This window comes from Capsicum annuum, chromosome 9 (assembly GCF_002878395.1).
Source record: "Capsicum annuum cultivar UCD-10X-F1 chromosome 9, UCD10Xv1.1, whole genome shotgun sequence".
NCBI lineage: Eukaryota > Viridiplantae > Streptophyta > Magnoliopsida > Solanales > Solanaceae > Capsicum > Capsicum annuum.
Genome location: NC_061119.1, coordinates 218,305,465 through 218,327,167, shown reverse-complemented (window position 1 = coordinate 218,327,167; position 21,703 = coordinate 218,305,465). Strand labels below are relative to the sequence as shown.

The 21,703-nt window shown below is 38.5% G+C and overlaps 1 protein-coding gene and 2 pseudogenes across 1 annotated transcript; 1 reads left to right on the top strand and 2 right to left on the bottom strand.

Moving 5' to 3' along the window:
- Positions 1-276: 276 nt before the first annotated feature.
- On the bottom strand, positions 277-1,249 carry LOC107842019 (annotated as a pseudogene).
- A 2,312-nt stretch (positions 1,250-3,561) lies between these two features.
- LOC124887265 (zeatin O-glucosyltransferase-like) lies at positions 3,562-4,090 on the bottom strand. The gene has a single exon (XM_047396654.1). It carries the CDS (start codon positions 4,068-4,070, stop codon positions 3,675-3,677), a length of 396 nt encoding a protein of 131 aa, XP_047252610.1. The 5' UTR covers positions 4,071-4,090; the 3' UTR covers positions 3,562-3,674.
- Positions 4,091-4,908: 818 nt separating this feature from the next.
- Positions 4,909-21,703, top strand: part of LOC107841080 — a 74,989-nt pseudogene continuing 58,194 nt past the window's right edge.

Here is a 21,703-nt window from a genome sequence, read left to right as displayed (position 1 = left end):
TGTAATAAAAGTGTCACGTCAACACAAAAGAGTGACAAAAATACGCTAAAATTGAGTTCAGGAGATGAAGGTTTTGTATTCAGGTCTCACCAACCACCATTGAGCAAAAAGAATATGTTATGTTCAACTTGCTGAAGAGATAAACTATATGAAAGAGTTTGTAATATTTATTCATTATTTATTTATTTATTTATTTATTTTCAATATTTATTCCTTTGGCTATCAATTTTATTCCAACAGAGGATAATAGAACTGAAAGACAACAAATTAGGAAGGTCATTCGATAATATTTGAAATGAAAGATTCCATTTCCTTGCGTGCTGGTCCGCCATCGCTAACAGAGCTCTTGATCTTGTTGCTCAATGTAACTGCCCTTTGCCTCATCTCTTAGCCTTCTGTCGTGCCCATCAATGTCTTCACAGCTTTCTCAATGGTTGATGCTGTTACCAATTCCTCCCGGTGAGATCAACGCTTGACAGGTATTCCGATCTTTAGCAAATTGGTTACAAAAATAGCGTTAAATGGCTGATCGTAACTGACCGGCCAAGTTGCTAGAGGCACTCCCATGCTCATGCTCTCGATACAAGAATTCCACCCGCAGTGACTTAAAAAACCACCAGTAGATGAATGCCTCAAGATGTCCAACTGCGGTGCCCAATTTACCACCATTCCTCTTCCTTTCACTCTCTCTTCAAACCCGTCTGGTAGTTCAATCTTTCCGTCTTTCTCTCTAAGTTTCTCCTTATTGTCAGATCCTTTTCTTAGTACCCAAATAAATCTATGGTTGCTTTGTTCTAAACCCAAAGCAAGTTCATTGATTTGCTCTTGTGATAATGTAGTGGTCGATCCAAACGAGACGAATATTACTGAGTTAACATCTTGCTTGTCGAGAAATTCTAGGCATTCATGACAAGTCATGTTGCAAGAAGATGAAGAGATAGATTCAAGTGATTCTAGCAACATATGAAATGGACCAAAAGCCCATAACGGCCTGTCTTTTGCATCGGCAAGTAAATCAGGGTACTTACCTTCCACTTCTTTACATGATTTTATGACTTCTCCAGAGTGTAGCGCCAACTCATTCTCCATTCTAAAGCACATTTTCTTATGTGGCTCCAACAATGGAAACTCATCCTGCATTTGCTCGCAAGAACAAAGAGCTGATTCAGATGGCTGTAATCAGGAAATGGCAGCATGGCCACAATCACTTCATTTTCTGATGAGTTGGTAGCCATTGGAACAAGATCAGAGAAATAGAGAAAGATGAATAAGGTACAATGAGTTTTCGACTAAACTATGCAAAGTACTTGTCCCATATTGCTGTCTTGTTTATATGCATTTAAAGGTTGAACTAGGCTGCATGTGCCAGTCTGTTGATGAATATGTCACGACCCAAACCGGGGCCCTGGCCGTGACGAGTATTCCGAACCATCAAGGCCCGAAACACCCCTTATCTATCTGGTAATCATGCACATGACTTATATGAAAAAAATTGCGGAAGATACACTATATAACGGAAACATGGTCAAGAATCATATGAAAATAAAAATGGGGAATAATGCCCCACAATCTCAACACAACGTCTCTATAACGTTTGTGAAATCTCTACTACATGACTAAAACAAATATCTATCTGAAAACTGGGACAAGGCCCCCAGTAAACCCAAAACTAATAAATGATAAATTAAACTGCAGACATCAGGCCTTCCGAAATATAGAAGGCTCACCACTTGATTCTGCGATCTGTCGGAAGGAATCTATTGGTTTTCTGGACCCCTAGACTGTGCCTCCGAACCTGGGAGGAGAGGGAATCAATACAAAAGTACTGGTACGCAGAGAAATCAAAACAGAAATATAATATTTTTACACAATGTAGGTGAGAGCCATTATAAAGCAGGTTCATATCAAATTATTTGAGAACACATGGGTATAATGTAATAGTTTTCAATACCAATGTAATGCGATTGAGTTAGGTGGAATACCCTATAATTGTAATTCCACGGCTATGTGGAATCCGCCGCTGGTGCTCGGCGGCCAAGCCTCCAATCCAAGTAGCCGCCAGGATTTGGAGCCGGTATACCCCCATGTGAGTACACCGTAGGGAATCCCCCATGTGAGATGTCCCAATAATTTTATTATCCTCCCATGTAGGATACAATATCATATGACCCGCATCGGCAACTACGGTTTCCAACGATGAGCCCTTTCACTCAAACGCCTTCTTCGGGTATCCACCTTTCTCATGAAAATCAATGCATTCAAACTTTGTTCAAATCAATCACATGTCATACTCTGTAGGGTATCGTCATACCCGACTTGCAAGCCATCAATATCACATCATTCTTCTAATTCAACCATTGTATTCAACATGAATAACCTTCTCGTTTTCAAGTCAAAATCATATCAATTCTCAAAACATTTCATGTCATGCTCTTCAAGATGTTTTCAAACAATTTACATCATATGAACATTTAAAACAAATTCACATCAAGAGAGGAAATTTCATATCATTCATGCTCTCAAGTTAACATCTTTTCGGAATACATGCATATACATATATCATATTGCAAATCACTTTGGGAGTATTAAGGGCCAAATTAATATCATAAAACGTTTAAAACATAATCATATTCGTAATTTCAAAACCCCCATTTGAAAACATAAATTTTTAAAGCCCATGAGATTACTACGAATATTAGGTGCTTCTTGAAGCCTACGTTGAGAGGATTCCAAATATACAATTAGTTTCTAAAACCCACGGTTGAATCTTGAGTTGCTTGGGTTTTTATTTTGAAACCCTAGAGAGAGTTCTTGAACAATTTTGATGAATGAAGGTGTATTTTGGGGTCTTTGGGAACTGAATTTCGTGTTTAGGGCTAAGTAAGGGTGGAAAAGAACCATTTTGCACCAAAAACGGAGTGTTTAAGTCACTTGAAACCTTTACATAGGCGCCGCCTATGCTATCACCTATGTTACATAGGCACCGCCTACTACTTTCAAAGGCCATAACTTCTTGCTCGGGTGCCGGATTTTAGCAAAATTGGTATCGTTGGAAAGATAACTCGAAGACCTATCATTTGACACATAGTAGTCTCTCTAATTCGACATATACAGAGAGTTATGGTCGATGGAAGCTGACACAAATTACAATGTCCACTAAAACTTAATCGATCGAAATAGTTTCAACTCGTCCTTGAGTTGAAGGACCTCTATGGTCTAAATTCAAGCTTGAATGGATTCACATACTACGCAAATAATTAACATGCCATATTGGTATAGGATTTATGGCTTCGGGATTATCAACGCATCGAAATCATGGTCTATATTGTAGCCCGTAATGCGAGGCGTTACAGAATATAATAAACACAACATGTTATATACAGATCTGAGATATTGAACTAATTAAGAATACCTTGATGTTAGGAAGATGAGTTGTTCTCAATGAATGATTTATTAACTATTTTGATAATTAAAGTTCTACACATCCCAAGATTTTGGGACCTTAGCTTTCCATAAATATATCCCACTTGTGTACTCGGTACAAGCGAGTTGTATTTAATACATAGTTGAGTGATTTTAGTGAGACAAACTGTAGTATTGTGACTCTACTGATACAGAATTGAGCCCACAAGACGATGTTCTTAAAACAGTCTACAACCCTCCCCCCGAGGAAGTTATTTGATAATATTTGAGATGAAAGATTCCATTGCCTCGCGTGCAGGTTCTCCATCGCTGACAGAGCTCTTGATCTTTTTTCTCAATTCCACTGTCCTTTGCCTCATCTCTTCCCCTTCTGTCGTGCCCATCAATGTATTCACAGCTTTCTCAATGGTTGATGCTGTCACCAATTCTTCTCGACGTGTCCAACTCCTGACAGATGTTCCAGTCTTCAGCAAATTGGTCACTAAAATAGCGTTAAATGGCTGATCGTGATGGATTGGCCATGTTGCTAGAGGCACTCCCATGCTAATGCTCTCGATACAAGAATTCCATCCACAGTGGCTCAAAAACCCGCCCGTAGATGAATGTCTCAATATTTCTAATTGGGGTACCCAATTTCTCACCACCATTCCTCTTCCTTCCGCTCTTTCTTCAAACCCTTTTGGCGATTAAGTCCTGATATCAAATCCTTGTTAAGGAGGGATTTGTATCTAAGTGTGAGAGTGAATCCAAATTTAGTCAGATTCTAATGTGAATTAAACACTACGTAGAAAAAAATAAATTCTCGAAAGATATTCTAGTATATTGTGATGAATAGTTGGATGAAATTTGTCATAAATTAATGAGTATTGAAGTTTGAAAATAAAAATGAATATTTGTGTGCTTTTGATTTATCAATTGTACAACATCAAATTGCTTAATACAATTGAAAATTTCAAATAGGCTAGTTGGAGAAAATTAAGCTCAAGTTGTTGTTACTTGTTAGGCTGTTTATGCATATGGAAGGTGGTACACACCTATCTAAATTAGGATTTAGGAGGGGTAAATAAATACGGGCGGAATACAATTGGTTAAACAGAAATAAATAAAATATTTGATTTTCCTTCATATTTGATACGGAATAAAAGATGGATTAGTGATTTCACGAATAGTCGGGTTGGTGTGGTGGTTCAGCACATCTTAAGTAAGAGGTTGGGGTTCGATCCCCACCTTTGGTGAATGAAAAAAACTCTGTGGCCAGTTCCCTACCGCTTAGTGCGCTGACAGTAGGAACGGAGGATTAGTCTCACGGCTGTCAGCTCTGGGGATACCTTGAAAAACAAAAAAAAAAGAGAACATAAGATAAAAATCAAAATACGCTTCAACTTTTGAAAATTAGAAACTCATCAAAAATTAATATTTTAAACCATTTTATCAGCCCTCAAATATTTTTAATCATTTTTGCCTACAATTTGATTCGATAATTCAATGGTTGATGCTGTTACCAATTCCTCCCGGAGAGACCAACGCTTGACAGGTATTCCGATCTTTAGCAAATTGGTTACAAAAATAGCGTTAAATGGCTGATCGTAACTGACTGGCCAAGTTGCTAGAGGCACTCCCATGCTCATGCTCTCGATACAAGAATTCCACCCGCAGTGACTCTAAAAAGCCCCCATAGATGGATGCCTCAAGATTTCCAACTGTGGTGCCCAATTTACCACCATTCCTCTTCCTTTCACTCTCTCTTCAAAACCGTGATGGGAGTCTCAATCGATCTTTTCTAGGATTCCTGTTCCTTGCCGACACTCTTTGAGGTGATTTTACATCATTCTCCTAATTCTTCTACCTCAACCAATTCTGTTAACTCATCTAATAATGTTCCTGATCGTTCTCCACCAGGGGCGGATCTAGGATTTTCAATGAGGGGGTTCAGTAGTACATATACAAACTAGTCGAAGGGGGTTCAGTAGTACATATACGGACTAGTCGAAGGGGGTTCAGTGTCACGACCCGAACCAGGGCCTGGCCGTGACGAGTATTTCGAACCATGGAGGCCCGAAACACCCCTATCTGTCTGTAATCATGCACCTAATTCATATGATCAAAGTAATGCGGAAAAACACAATAATTTGGAAACATGGTCATAAATATAAAAAGAAACAATAACGGGGAGATAAGGTCCCCTCAACATCAATTAACCTCTAAACAACTGTCTGCGAAAATCTCTAACAAATGACTGAGTCAAGTAACCGTATATAAACTGGGACAAGGCCCCCAGTAGACCCCAAAATTGAATATAAGATAAAAGGACTGCAAGACATAAGACCTTCTGAAACATAGAAGGCTCACCACTTGTCTATGCAACTCTGTCTGAATGATCTACTGATTCTCTTGACCCCTAGACTGGGCCTCTGAACCTGAGAGGTTGGAGAGGGGAGGGGGTTAGCACAAAAGTACTGGCACGCAGAGATATCAAAATAAAACATAATATTTTTTTTTACAAAATATAGTTGAGAGCCATTATAAAGCAATTTCGTATCAAATCATTTGAAAACACATGGCTGTAATGCAATAGTTTCTCAACAACAATGAAATGCAACTGAGCTAGGTGGGATACCCTACATAATTTACACCAACTGTCTAACCACGGTTGCCGCCGAGATTAGAGTATAAGTGAGGGAGAGACACATAAGATCACATAGCATGGTGTCTCGACTCAATGGTAGTGCCCAAGATCACTTAGCCCTGGCTCCTACCTATAGTACCAGTTTGGGAATGACATAAAGTCAAGTACACAAGATCACTTAGCCTTGTACCAGATCTCCGTATCGGCAAACACGTTTTCCAGCGATGAGCCCTTACACTCAAATGTCTTCTTCGGGCATCCACCTATCTCATGCAAAATCGCTGCATTCAAATTTTATTTGATTCAATCACATATCATGTTCTGTAGGGTGTCGTCATACCCGACTTGCAAGTCCTCAATATCACTTCCACATACGCATAACCATGTAAAAACCAAGGTGCTTCATTATTTACAAGTGGTGAACAATATTTATTTCAAATTCATGCTCTCTTTTGTTGATCACAATATGATATGGGGTATCAAGACATTATCATGGGAATTTGAAAGCAATTTATCATTCATATTTATCAAACTTCCATGGAAAATCTCAGATCACATATGCATGGTTTCAACCATTGACGTATATAGGCAAACAATTCCCATGACATAAAGAAAAATGACTTAGAAATCATATTGAAAGCAAGTTATTAGCATTTGATTGAAAACCCCCATTTAAAAGCATGCATGTTCATAAAAACTACGCCCGTGAGATTTTAGGATAACCCCACGTACCTCTATTTCCATGGATAATAGATGTTTCTTGAAGCTTGCGGATTGGTGATTCCAAATATGTAATTATCTTTGAAAACCTATGGTCGAATCTTGAACTATTTGGGTTTTTGTTTTGAAACCCTAAGGAGAATCTTTGAGCACTTTTGATGAATGAAGATGTATTTTGGGGTCCTTCGAACTAAATTTCGTGTTTTAGGGCTAAGTAAGGGTGGAAAAGGACCACTTTGTCCCCAAAATGGAGTGTTTAAGTCACTAGAATTCTTTACATAGGCGCCGCCCATCCCATTGCCTATGTTCACATAGGCGCCGCCTAGGCTATCACCTATGTTTACATAGGCGCTGCCTAGGCTATTGCCTATGCTTTCCAGTGGCCATGGGCGATTGGTTAGGTGACGCATATCACTTTGAAAGGCCATAACTTCTTGCTCGGGTGTCGGCTTTTAGCCAAATTGGTCTCGTTGGAAAGCTAACTCGAATACCTTTCATTTAACACATAGTAGGATTCCTAATTCGACATATATAGAGAGTTATGGTCAATGGAAGCTGACACACTTTACAACATCCACTAAAACTTAGTCGATCGAAATAGTTTCAACTCGTCCATGAGTTGAAGGACCTCTATGGTCTAAGTTCAAGCTTTAATGGATTCATATCCTACACAATAATTAACATGCTGTATTGGCATAGGATTTTATGGCTTTGGAATTAACAACGCATCGAAATCATGGTCTATATTGTAGCCCGAAATGCGGGGCGTTACATTCAGCCTCTATTATTTATACATAAAATTTTTTTTTTACCATGTAAAAATAGTATAATTTTCCGACGAAGAGGGTTCGGATGAACCCCTGGAATACATGTACATCCGCCACTGTTCTCCACACTGAGGTTCCATATGGACTAGATACAACATTAGTGCACCAATGGTCTGTCTGGCCATACTTGCATAAGACATGACATAAGTAGGCGACGAGTCCAACACAGAATTGATCAACTTGAGAGAACAAACTATTTTGTGAAGTGGCATTGAATTACAATGCAGAAAGGTCAGATGTCTGGTTTTTATTTACTTCAAAAGGATCACAAAGATTAGATTGCTATCAGGAAACTAGTTATATTGATAACTATCTACAAGCTTCAAGGCTACCGGTTTGCCCGGTACTGGAAATTTGTTTTTCCAGTGAGTTGTATTTTCGAGTGGCTAATACATAGTTAAGTGACTTTAGGGAGACGAACAGTAGTATTGTGACTTTATTGAAACAGAATAGGTAAAATTTAGTGACCATATGTGAAATTGATCCTGCTACGATGTTCTTAAAACACTCTTCAGTTTCAATATAAGGATATATGAAGATAGAACATGTCTGATACACTCTTATTAGCCATATAAGAATTCTTGCTTTTGCTATCAAGTTTATTCCAAGGGAAGATAATAGAACTTAGAGACAACAAATCACACACACTTCTGATAACTAAGTATAGATATAAACCAAGTAGCATACACATCTGATAACTAAAGTATCAATTTTTTTTATTATAATTAAGAAACTGAACATTTCAATAAATTAAATATTAAAAAAACTAATTATTCTAAAAAATCGATTTGGAGTATAGATGCAAAACATGTAAAAGTAAAATGAAAACTTTGACAAAAAGAAAATGAAAATGAAAACAAAACCAATTGCATCAAAACTACAATATTATATTATTATAATAACAACATATTCAACCTAGTGTCACAACTAATATTCACTATAATAACAACAAACCTTATCCCTATCTCGACAGAAGACAAATAGAATAGTTGTTTCAAAGAGACCCTCGGCTCGTGACAAATATTTCTTAGAAAAAGTAAGACACACTACTTGGTGTTGGAAATTTCATCTTCTAATCATTATAAACAATGACAAAATCAAACAGAAACAAAATTACAAAATTAAAAGAGCAAACAAAATCCACTTCTTTCATGATATTTTCCCCTTTTTTCTACCTTCTTGTACACTGATGGCCTGTTGACTTTTTTTCAACTCTTCTCACTGTTCCAATTTATACTTTGTGCTTTACTTGCTGTCCCCCAAGCTTGCACACAGAGTTGTTGGTTATCTGGAAGAGGAGGCTATACACATATACTTTGTATCTTAATGATATTGATCGTGGTGAAATTGAAAATGTCCCTGCTCTTGCGATAGCAATTGACTACTGGAGACTGCCTAAGGATGCGACTCTAAAGGATGTTGTTACTGTCATCCGTGCTGATGAAGCTCATCATAGAGACGTTAACCATTTCGCAACTCCATGGGAGACATATCAGGCTGACTTGTCGATTGATCTAAGCAAGCACCATGTACCCAAGAAATTCCTTGATAAGGTTGCTTATTGGTCAGTGAAACTTCTCAGGATTCCAACCGATTTATTTTTTAAGGAAAGATAAGGTTGTCGTGCAATGATGTTGGAAACAGAGTGGCAGGTGTACCAGGAATGGTGGGAGGTATGCTGTTACATCTAAGGTCGTTACGCAAGTTAGATCTTCCAAGGCAAAGAATTGGTGTTTGCATTTCATAAAGCAAGGAGGAGTGTTGAAAGTTGCTTTAAGAATGCAGCTGTTTTTTTCTTTTTTCTCCAGCATTTTTTTTACGTACAATCCTAGTTAAATTTGGAGTCCTGTCTTTGGTAGAAAACTAATTAGTTATTTTAATTTTGGTAGAAATAGGTTGTTTCTTTGTCCTAGAAAGACAACAAATTAGGAAGGTCATTCGATAATATTTGAAATGAAAGATTCCATTTCCTTGCGTGCTGGAGAAGGCTCACCACTGCAGAATCGGATCTGTTGTCTGGACCCCTAGACTGAGCCTCAGAACCTGAGAGGTAGGGAAGGGGGGTCAATACAGATGTACTGGTACGTAAAGTAATCCAAAAACAAAAAATAGAATTTTTATATAACATAGATGAGAGCTGCTATAAAACACTTTATCGAAAAATAGTTCGAAAACACATGGTCATAGTATAAGAATTTTTCAACAACAAATGCAACACTACTGAGGTAGGTGGTACACCCTACAATCTTTCACCAACTGCCAAATCCCGGTTGCCTCCAAGATTGGAGTATTATTGAGGGGAGAAGAACACGCAAGATCACACAGCAGGGTGTCTCCATCCAATCAAGTCCACGTGTCAGGGTTGGGCTCAAGATCACAAAGCAGGGCTCCTAACCATTAGTCCTGAATAGGGATGACACAATACGAGGTACACAAGATCACATAGCATGGTACCAAGTTCCCTGTGTCGGCAATTCACGGTTTCCAGCATAGATTCATTTGACTCATGCTTTCTTCGGGTAACCACCTAACTCACATAAAGTTAAGCTTTAAGCTTGATTCCAAACAAAACATATATCATACTCTGTGGGGTATCGTCATACCCAAACGTGCAAGTCATCAGTATCACATCACTTCTCCAACTTCTTATATCATTCACAACATGCACATACATAAGACTTCCACACACCTCAAACACAAGCACAATGGTTCTCACATATAATAATTCAAGAAGTTTTATCATTTATGAGTAGTATCATAGAAACAACAAAAAAACTCATGCTCTCGATAGTTTAACACAAGTATCATATGGGTATAGAACATTATCATGGGGGATTTAAAGAATCACAATTCATATACATCACATTCTTTCAAAATTCAGATCACATGTCCACAATTCAACAATTGAAATATATTCAAGCAAACAACCCCATGAAGTTTCATTATTCTTTCGAAATCATGACACAACATGTGTTATTGGTATAACAACGAAATCCCCACTTGTAATAACACATATATTTATGTATAAAGATTAAAGTCTTGTGAAAATTCTTTTCAAATCATGCCCATAAAATTTACGACAACCCCACGTACCTCTATTTTGGAAAATAATGGATGATTCTCGACGCTTACTGCTTGGGGATTCCAAATCTCCCCTTAGTTTTGAAAACCCACAGTTGAATCTTGAGTTAATTGGGTTTCTTGTTTGAAACCCTAAGAAGTGTTCTTGAGAGAATTTGAGAGAATGTGGATGTATTTTGGAGAATTGGGGACTGAATTTCGTGTTTATGGCTGAATAAAGATGGGAAAAAGACCATTTTGCCCCAAAAACGGAGTGTTTAAGTCACTTGGGTCATAATGTATGTAGCGCACACCTTATCGCATAAGATAGGTTGTTCGGCGTACACTTTATCAAACGCATTAGGGTGTGCTTCGCACACCTTATGTCATAAGTTAGGGTGTGCGTCGCACACCTTATGCTAGGCTACACACTCCACTTTGCAAAATCATAACTTCTTGCTTGGGTGTCGGATTTTAGCGAAATTGGTATCGTTGGAAAGATAATTTGAAGACCTTTCATTTGATATATAGTAGGCCCTCTTATTAAATATATACAAAGAGTTATGGTCAATTGAAGTTGACCCAAGTTTCGACGATCACTAAAACTCGAACGACAGGAGAGCTTTCAACTTGACCTTGAGTTAGGGGACCTCTATGATCTCAATTCATGCTCAAATAGGTTCCCACACTACATAATTGATTAACATACCAAATTTACATAGGATTTATGGCTTTTGGAACATCAACACGTGGAAATGACGGTTTTCAATCTAGCCCGAAATGCGGGGTGTTACACAAGAATACCCTAACTCTAAGACGAGTTGAAAACAATTTTATCGATTTAAGTTTTATTGGATACTTCAACTTGGGTCAACTTTCGTCAACCATAGCTTCTTGTATACAATGAATTAGAGGGCCTACTATATACATAATGAAAGATCTTCGAAGTATCTTTCCAACAGTATCAATCTCGCATAAATCCAATACCCGAATGAAAAATTATGACTTTGCAAAGTGGAGTATTCCATCTAATCTGCCATGATCTGTGTTGCATCTGCTTCAACAGATTTGAAGTAGATTGCCCGCAGGTCAAGGGCAGAACTCACTATTTTGATTTGATTTGCAACTGCTTTAGCAAATTGAAAGTAGTTTGGCCGCAGTTTAGGGGAAGAACACACTGGTTTGATCTGCTTTGCAGCTGCTTTAGCAGATTGCGAGCAGATTGGCAGCAGATTGGCCACAGATCAGGATCAAATTCAATCATCTATAACTTTATGTGTATAATGAACTGGGAGACATTCTATATATCAGATGAAAGTTCTTTGAGTCTTCTTTCCAATGCAACTAATTTTGTCCAAATCCAACATCGGAGTTAAAAGTTATGCCCATTTTACTTCAGCATGTCAGTCTGTTAACTGGCAGAAATTCTACGACCTGTTTTTGTTTCTTTAGGCGTATTTTGATCTTTTTCCTCACCCTAGAACCTACCCCTCACGAATATAAATCTACCCTAAGCATTGTAATACATATTCTATCAATTTTCAATATCCCAAATCCTCTCCACTCTCAACCTACCCCTCTTGAACTGTTTGAATGATATGGTGGTCCAAACTTTATATTTTAAAAGAAGAGACTGTAATATGATATTTTATGACTCCGAAATATGACTTGCAAGTCTTGGCATGATGATACCAATACAGATAATGCCATGGAAACACAGAACAGAATGCAGATTTTCACTTAGATTTTTAGATTTTGAACTTAGAATGATGCATGTTTAGAAAAGGCTAAAATTGGGCTTAAAGAGAGTTAGGTGGTTACCCGAAGAAGGCACGAGCTCAGAAAAATCATTTCCCAAAAACCGTGTTTTGCTGATATGGGTTATTATGTTCCTAAAGAGAAATTATATGCTGGCCTAGTGCCCTGGGGCGTATCAGAACAAAAACTCAAACCCTTGCGGAAAACTTGAGTTGGGGGCTTGGCTGCCGAGTTAATGGAGGATTCCTGTAACGTCCCAAAGTTTTTCTTAGCTAAATTTTGTCCCTAAAATATCAAGCATTGGCTTCTAGAATGATTTATACTTTTTTTTTCCTGTGGAATCTCTTAGATTTCAACTTTTCATTTTGTAGATGATTGAATAAGTTTTCCGTCGACATAAGATGCATCCAAAATGGACACTCGGTGAAGGAGTTATGATTAATTTAAGTCCTATTCATAAAGCACCGTCATTCCTGTCCTTGGAGCGATGGTCAATTTTCAGTGGGACTCTGCGATGGTGGCGCATCGTGGAGTGGGCCAAATTCCCATTCGTCAATTTCCAATAAGCCACCGCGATAGTGGCGCGTCGTGGGGAATCGGGCTCCCAGTTATATTTTAATACCGGTCTCATTAAAAGTTTATTGGGTATTTTCCCACACCCTTATCAGTCCAAACACGAGATATCAACCCCAATTGAGCATATTACTCATACATTCACCAAAAACATTCAAGAACACTCTCTAGGGTTCCATATTGATAATCCAAATAAATCAAGATTCAACCATGGATTTTCAAAACAAATTGATGATCTGGAATACCCAAGTACGTGGGGTTTATCTTAAAAAAAAACTGCATGGGCTTAAACCCATTAGAGTATGATTTTTAGATTTTTATGCATGAAACAAAGGGGATTTGGAATCTATGTTCTAAATTACGTACTCCGAATGTTTTAATGTTACTATTGTTTTTACCTCGTAGTCCTATCCCCTAAATTGATTTACATGTATACGTATATGTATGGAATTTGAGATTTAAGATCGTTGAGAGCATAAATTATGAACTCCCTCTCATGTATTGAATTAAAGATTATGATTTTGTGATTTGAAAGATGTTTTCGCAATATTATAGCATTTGAGCATGATTTGAAATTGTTGAGAGGGTGTTTCTTAATATAAATATTTTCTTGTGTTTTAAGAGAAAGAATTGCATATGAATTGAGAAAATTGACATGACCACCTTGTACTGTCTACTGAAATGCTTGACAAAGATGTGTTTTATAGAGTCTTTAAAATGCCCATGTGAATTCTTACTATATGATATACTTATGAACTATTTTAAATTGCTCTCATATATGTTGAATAATAAATGATTATTTTGGATATGCTCTGTGTACAAGTACATCTGTATTTACCCCCTACCTTTCAAGTTCTGAGACTTAGTCTAGGGGTCCAGATAAGTAGTAGATTATTCAGACAACTGATCAGATTGTGTGGTTAGCCTTCTTTATTTCAGAAGGCCTGTCTTTTCAGATTATGTCATTTATTTCAGCTTTGGTCTACTGGGGGCCTTGTCCCAGTTTTAGACAGTTGTTAGATTTTCATGTAGTAGAGATTTCGCAGACTGAGTCAGATGTTATTTAGATGTAGTTGATTTACAATTTCCATACTTATGTTGAATTCAGAATTGACCATGTTTCTGTAGAAGATTATGTTTTCGCATCTTCTTTTATTATATAAATGTTGTGCATGATTACCAGATAGAGAAGGGCATTCTGGGTCCTCATGGTTTGGGATGTCCATCACGGCTAGACCCTAGTTCAGGCCATGAAAAACTTGGTATCAGAGTACGGTTCATGGTCCCAGGGTGTCTGCAAAATTGCGTCGGGTAGAGTCTTGTTTATGGGTGTGTAGCACGCCACACTTATAAGCAAGAGGCTACTAGGCGTTTAAGAATATTTCTCTTCTTTGTGATTTAGTTCATGCTTCAGAGTCTAATCTGTCCCTTAATCAATGACCTTTTTGTTTTCAGAAAACCAGCGATGCCTCCCCATCGCACCAACGTTAATGCTCAGGATGATGAAGTCCGTCCCACCCATATGATGTGGACACGCATGGGATGTAGACCCATAACAGAGCTTATACCCCAAAACCTATTCCTACTTCAAGAGTACCTTCTATACCGACTAGTCCTACCAAAGCTCCCCGGATGAGGGCCAATCGCACTCAGCCTCGCGAAGGAGAGGTTTCTAATGCTGAATTCAGATAGTCTATTCACATATTGGCACAGTTGGTAGCCACACAGACTCAGAGGTCAGAGGATACTGGTCTGCATCTGTTACTTCTGAAGTTACTAGAGTAGGCCAGTTCATGAGAATGAACCCGCCCAAGTTCTCTGGTGCTAAGGTAGAAGAGGACCTGTAGGAGTTCATAGACGAAATGGAGAAGATTTTCAAAGTAATGCATGTTGATCTAGTGGAGGGTGTTGAGCTAGTAGTATACCATCTAAAGGATGTAGCAAACTAATGGTACCACGAGTGGGAAGATGCGAAGGGTGACAGTGCTGATCCATAGTTTGGGACGAGCTAGTGGAAGCTTTTCTTGACCGATTCTTTCCTCTGAAGCTGAGGAAAGCTAAAGAAGAGTAGTTTAGGAAACTTAGGTTGGGTAAGATGAGTGTTTAGGAGTATACTTTAAAGTTTAACCAGCTGGCCCATTATGCTCCTGAGATGATGAGTAGTATGAGGGCCTGAATGAGGAAGTTTGTTTCTGGCCTTTCAAATAATCTGATGCTTGAGTGTCAGGGAGCTATGCTGAACAGGGATATGGACTTTGCTTGCTAGACTATCAGTCCACATGCAATATGATGAGGAAAAAAATAAGAAGATAGCCGAATCTAGGGAAAAGGACAGGTAGGCAAAGAGAGCCAGAGCGACAGACTAGAGTCATAGTCAGCAACAAAGAGGTAATTGGGGCGGAAAATGGCAAAAGAAAAAGAATTGGGGTAATGCACAGTTGGCAGCTAGTGCTCCAGTGTCCAAACCCACAGCTGAGCAGCACACCCAGAATTTTTATTCTAGTCAGGGGCCGAGGATGTAGGGTACGCAGTCATAGGGAAGTATAGCCCAGACCTCTCGGTACTATCCGCGCTGTGGGAGATATGGGAGTAATCATCCAGGGAGATGTCAGTTTGGCGCTTTGGTGTGTTATTCATGCGGCCATCTAGGCCATATCCAGAGAGACTGTCCGGCAGTAAAGAGTAATGTTTAAGGAGCCAAGTTGCAGGCGAATTCATTGAACCACCACCTCAGAAGGGTGCCGTTTCAGCCACCGAAAATGGTCAGAACCGGTTGTATGCTCTTACCAACCGCCAGGAGGCATAGGCCTTACCAGATGTAGTCACCGGTATGTTGCATATCTTTTCTCGTGATATGTATGTATTACTTGATCCCAGGTCTACCTTGTCTTATGTGACCCCATACGTGGCTGTTGGTTTTGGGTTAGAGCCTCATGTGATTGCTGAACCTTTTTCGGTTTCCACCCCGGTGGGAGATTCTGTTGTGGCTAGGAGGGTGTATAGAAATTGTGTTATGTCAATTTTTAGTCGGGATACTGAGGCAGATCTCATAGATCTTGATATGGTTTATTTTGATACCGTCTTAGAGATGGACTGGCTCCATTCGTGCTATGCCACCTTAAGTTGTACGACCCGAAGAGTCACCTTTTCTTTTCTGAATGAGTCTACGATTGAATGAGAGGGACATTCTCTAGCACCTAGAGGGCATTTTATAGCTTATCTCAGGGCTCATAAACTTATTTCCAAAGGTTGCTTGTATCATCTTATTCAGGTTAAAGATTCTAATGCCGAAAGTCTTCCTCTTCAGTCTGTCCCCGTAGTGAATAAATTCCCAGAAGTCTTTCCAGATGATCTCCTAGGAATACCACCTGATAAGGAGATAGATATTGGTATTAATTTATTGCCAGATACTTGTCCTATTTCTATTTTGCCATATAGGATAGCTCTTGTATAGCTAAAAGAGTTGAAAGAACAGTTAGCAGATCTTCTAGATAAAGGTTTTATCCACCCCAGTGTATCTCCCTGGGTACACCTGTACTTTTTGTGCGAAAGAAAGACAGTTCCCTTCGTATGTGCATAGATTACCACCAGTTGAATAAGGCCACGATTAAAAATAAATATCCCCTTCCTAGGATTGATTATCTTTTTTATCAACTTTAGGTTGCTAAATGTTTTTCAAAGATAGACCTTCATTCGGGATATCACCAGTTGAAAGTTAGAGACTCAAATATTCCCAAAACAGCTTTCCGAACCAGATACAGCTATTATGAATTCTTAGTCATGTCCTTCGGGTTGACTAACGCCCCTGCAGCTTTCATGGATCTAATAAATAGGGTTTTTTGTCTGTTTTTGGATCTGTTTTTCATTTTATTCATTGATGACATTTTGGTATATTCTAAGAGCGAGGAGGACCATGCCAATCACCTCCAAATCATCCTTCAGACCCTTAAAGATCATAAAATGTATGCAAAATTTTCTAAGTGTGAATTTTGGTTGAATGCTATTGCGTTCTTGGGGCATATTGTGTCTAGTGAGGGGATTAAGGTTGATCCCCAAAAGATTGAGGCATTGAGAAAATAGCCCAGACCCACGACTCCAACTGATATTTGGAGCTTCTTGGGTTTGGAGGGTTATTACAGAAGATTCATCGAGATTTTTTCTTCCATAGTTGCACCACTTACTAAGTTGACTCAGAAAAGGGTGAAGTTTTTGTGGTCTGACTCTTGTGTGAATAGTTTTGAGAAGTTGAAAGACAAGTTGACTACTGCTCCTGTTCTGACTCTTTTGGAGGGTACAGAAGGTTTTGTTGTATACTGTGATGCATCCCGAGTGGGACTTGGGTGTGTTCTTATGCAACACGATAAGATAGTGGCTTATGCATCTAGGAATTTGAAGGTGCATAAGAGGAACTACCCTACTCATGACTTGGAGTTAGCGGTTGTGGTTTTTGCACTTAAGATCTGGTGGCACTATTTGTATGGGGTACACGTTGAAATATTTAGTGACCACAAGAGTTTACAATATGTTTTCTCGCAGAAATAATTGAATCTCAGGAAGAGACGGTGGTTGGAACTTTTAAAAGACTATGACATGAGCCTGCACGATTATTCGAGCAAGGCGAATGTGGTATCCGACGCCCTCAGCAGGTTATCTATAGGCAGTTTTTCTCATGTGGGAAAAGAAAAGAGGGAGATGGTGAAGGATATTCACCGACTTACAAATCAAGGAATGTGACTTTTGGATTTTGAGAATGGAGAAGTGGTTGTTCATGAGATAGCTAAATCTTTCTTTTGTGCAGAAGTCAAAGAGAAGCAGGTTGAAGATCCCATCTTGATGCAGATCGTGAAAGATGTGGGTCAACAAAAGGTATTGTCTTTTGAAATTGGTGGTGATGGTGTTTTGAGATACCAGCATAGATTGTATGTGCCAGATATAGATGGTATGAGGAAGAGAATCCTTGACGAAGCTCACACTTCGAGGTATGTTGTTCACCCTGGCTCTACTAAGATGTATCAGGATTTGAAAACCATTTATTAGTGGAATAATATGAAGCGTGATGTGGCTAACTATGTTGCTAATTTGAATTGTCAACAAGTTAAAGTAGAGCATTTGAGGCCAAGTGGTTTTTCTCAAGAGATAACTTTGCCTTTGTGAAAGTGGGAGATAATTAATATGGACTTCGTTAGAGGACTTCCGAGGTCCTGAAACCAGTATGATTCCATTTGGGTGATTGTAGATAGGTTGACCAAGTCAGCACACTTTCTACCTATCAGGACAAATTATTCGGGAGAGGATTATGCCAAGCTGTTCATTACAAAAATAGTTCGTTTGCATGGGGAACCTGTGTCCATCATATCTGATAGAGGTACACAGTTTTCTTCACAGTTTTAGAGATCGTTTCAAAAGGGTTTAGGTACCCAAGTGAATTTGAGCACGACTTTCCACCCTCAGACAGATGGGCAAGATGAGCGCACCATTCAGACCCTTGAGGATATGTTGAGGGCCTGCGTGATTGATTTTAAAGGTAGTTGGGTAGAGCACTTGCCATTGATAAAGTTGCATATAATAATAGTTTCCATTCCACTATTAAGATGGCACCTTTTGAGGCATTGTATGGGAGAAGATGTAGGTCCCCGATAGGATGCTATGAAGTAGGTGAGACGTAGATATTTGGGCCAGATCTTGTTTATCAGGCAATAGAGGATGTGAAAGTCATTAGAGAACGACTTAAGACAACTCAGAGTCATCAGAAGTCCTACGCCGATGTTAGGAGAAGAAATCTAGAGTTTGAGGTTGGAGATTGGGTGTTTCTCAAGGTTTCTCCCATGAAGAGAGTCATGCTATTTGGTAAGAAAAGTAAGATGAGTCCTCGCTATATAAGACTATATCAGATTGTGAGAAGGATAGGTGGAGTTGCGTATGAGTTAGAATTGCTAGGTAGTTTGGGTTCGGATCATCCGGTATTTCATATATCTATGTTGAAGAAGTGTATTGGAGACCATTCTTTAGTATTGCCTGTCGAAGAAATCAAAGTGGTAGACTCCTTATCCTATTAAGAAGAGCCTGTAGAGATTTTGGATCGCCAAGTTAGAAGATTGAGGAACAAATAGATAGCCTCAGTTAAAGTCTTGTGGAGTAACCAGAAAATTGAACAAGCGACTAGGGAATTAGAAGTTGACATGAGATCTAGATACCCACACCTTTTTGATCCAATGGATGATGAAATGGAAGGTATAATCCTTGCCTTATTCTTTCTATGCCTTAGTATGCTTTAAATTATACTTGTCTGTATCCTGCGTCAACATTCGGGGACGACTGTTCCTAAGGGGGGTTGTCAAGCATTGGCTCCTAGAATGATTAAATTATGAGTTCCTCTCGTGTATTTAATTAAAGATTATGGTTTTGTGATTTGAAAGATATTTTCGCAATATTATAGCATTTGAGCATGATTTGAAATTGTTGAGAGGGTGTTTCTTGATATAAATGTGTTCTTGTGTTTAAGAGAAAGAATTGCATGTGAATTGAGAACTTTGACATGACCACCTTGTACTGTACTACTGAAATGCTTGACAAAGATGAGTTCCTTGCATGTGTTTACATGAGGTTTGAGAAAGAGTTTCTTTGAATTGAATTATTGAAATGGTGGTCCCAAAACTTGTGTTTTGAAAATAGAGATTTACGATAGACTAATAATGGCTAGAGATGTGACTTGCAAGTCAATGGTATGATGATACCATATGTATTTATGCCATAACAGATTATGTTTTCAGAGCATGTTTTCAGAGTATGTTTTCAGAGACTGTATATTTTGATAGATTTTTAAAAAAAGGCTTAAAGAGGGTTAGATGGTTACCCGAAGAAGGCACGAGTTCAAGGAACTCTTATCCTAAAACTGTATTTACCGATACGGGTAGATTATTATTGTACGCTGGCGACAGCCGTGTGGCGTAGTAGATTCAGAGACTCCGACCCTTGCGGCACACTTGGGTTGGGGGCTTCGCTGCCGAGTTAATGGCAGTTTCCATATAGGCCATGGAATTTTTTAGATTTGTAGGGTATACCACCTAGCGCAGAAGTAACATAGATTTCTCAGAGTTGAGATGATTTTTACAGTTGAGATGATTTTTACAGAGTCTTTAAAATGCCCATGTGAATTCTTACTATATGATATACTTATGAACTATTTTATATTGCTCTCATATATGTTGAATAATAAATGATTATTTTGGATATGCTATGCGTACCAGTACATCTGTATTGACCCCCCCTTCCCCCTACCTCTTAGGTTCTGAGACTTAGTCTAGGGGTCCAGATAAGCAGTAGATAATTCAGACAGCTGATCAGATTATGCAGTGGTGAGCCTTCTTTATTTCAGAAGGCATGTCTTTTTAGATTATGTCACTTATTTCAGTTTTGGTCTACTGGGGGCCTTGTCCCAGTTTCAGATAGTTGTCATATTTTCATGTAGTAGAGATTTCGCAGACTGAGTCAGATGTTATTTAGATGTAGTTGATTTACAATTTCCATACTTATGTTGAATTCATAATTGACCATGTTTTCGTAGCAGATTATGTTTCCGCATCTTCTTTTATTATATGAATGTTGTGCATGATTACTAGATAGATAAGGGCATTTCGGGCCCTCATGATTCGGGATGTCCGTCATAGCCAGGCCCTAGTTCAGGTCGTGACAATTCCATATAGCCCGTGGACTGTTAGACTTGTAGGGTGTACCACCTAGCTTAGAAGTAAAATAAAGAATTGTTTTACATCTACAGATTTGCTTGAATGATAATTTTAAGTTGCCCATGTAATTTAAATTATTTCATGCATGATATTTTATAAAATTCTCTCACCTATGTTTTATATAAAAGTACATTATTTTGGATTGCTCTACGTACCAGTACAATTGTATTAACCCCCTATATTTCAGGGTCTAAGGCTTAGTCTAGTGGTTCTGCTAAGCCCTAGAATTATCAGATAGAAGTGTGCAGTTGGTGAGCCTTCTTTATTCTGGGAGGCCTATTTCTTTCCAGAAATTTGTTATGTACTTTGGTTTAGGTCCACTAGGGGCTTTGTCCCAGTTTCAGAAAGTTTGTTAATTTCGAATTTAGTGGAGATTTCGCAGATTGAAGACAAATGTTGTTTAGATGTTGATGGGTTCACTTTCGTATTTTGTACTTGATTTAGAACATAACCATGATTCCATAATGATTTATGTTTCCGCATCCTTTCTTTATTTTATGAGCATTGTGCATGATTACCAGATACAGATGGACGCCCGACCCTCCATGGCTGGAGATGCTCTGTAATACCCCAAAAAATGCAAATCAATATTAGCACCATGTTTCAAGATTATGCATAGTACAACATGGTTCTTTGGTAGTTTCATGATGTAATACCCAGTATGTTTCTAAGCTAGGAGGTGAATAAGTATTCCTATGTATGAAATCTCCTATCATGTGACTCATACTTGAGTACATGACTTACAATAAATATCCTAGTGATAGGATAGCTTATGATACATTAAGCATGTTCATTTGAGTCACTTAAGGTAATACAAGCTAAGAGATTTTGAATCCATCTCGTTTTAGTGTTCGATTTTGCAAGGGTCATCTTTGAACGAGTATAACTCGAAGTTAATGTGGTATTTTTTCTGATTTAGACCCACCAAATTGTAGAGAATCGAATTAGCTTTCCAACGATACCAATTTCGC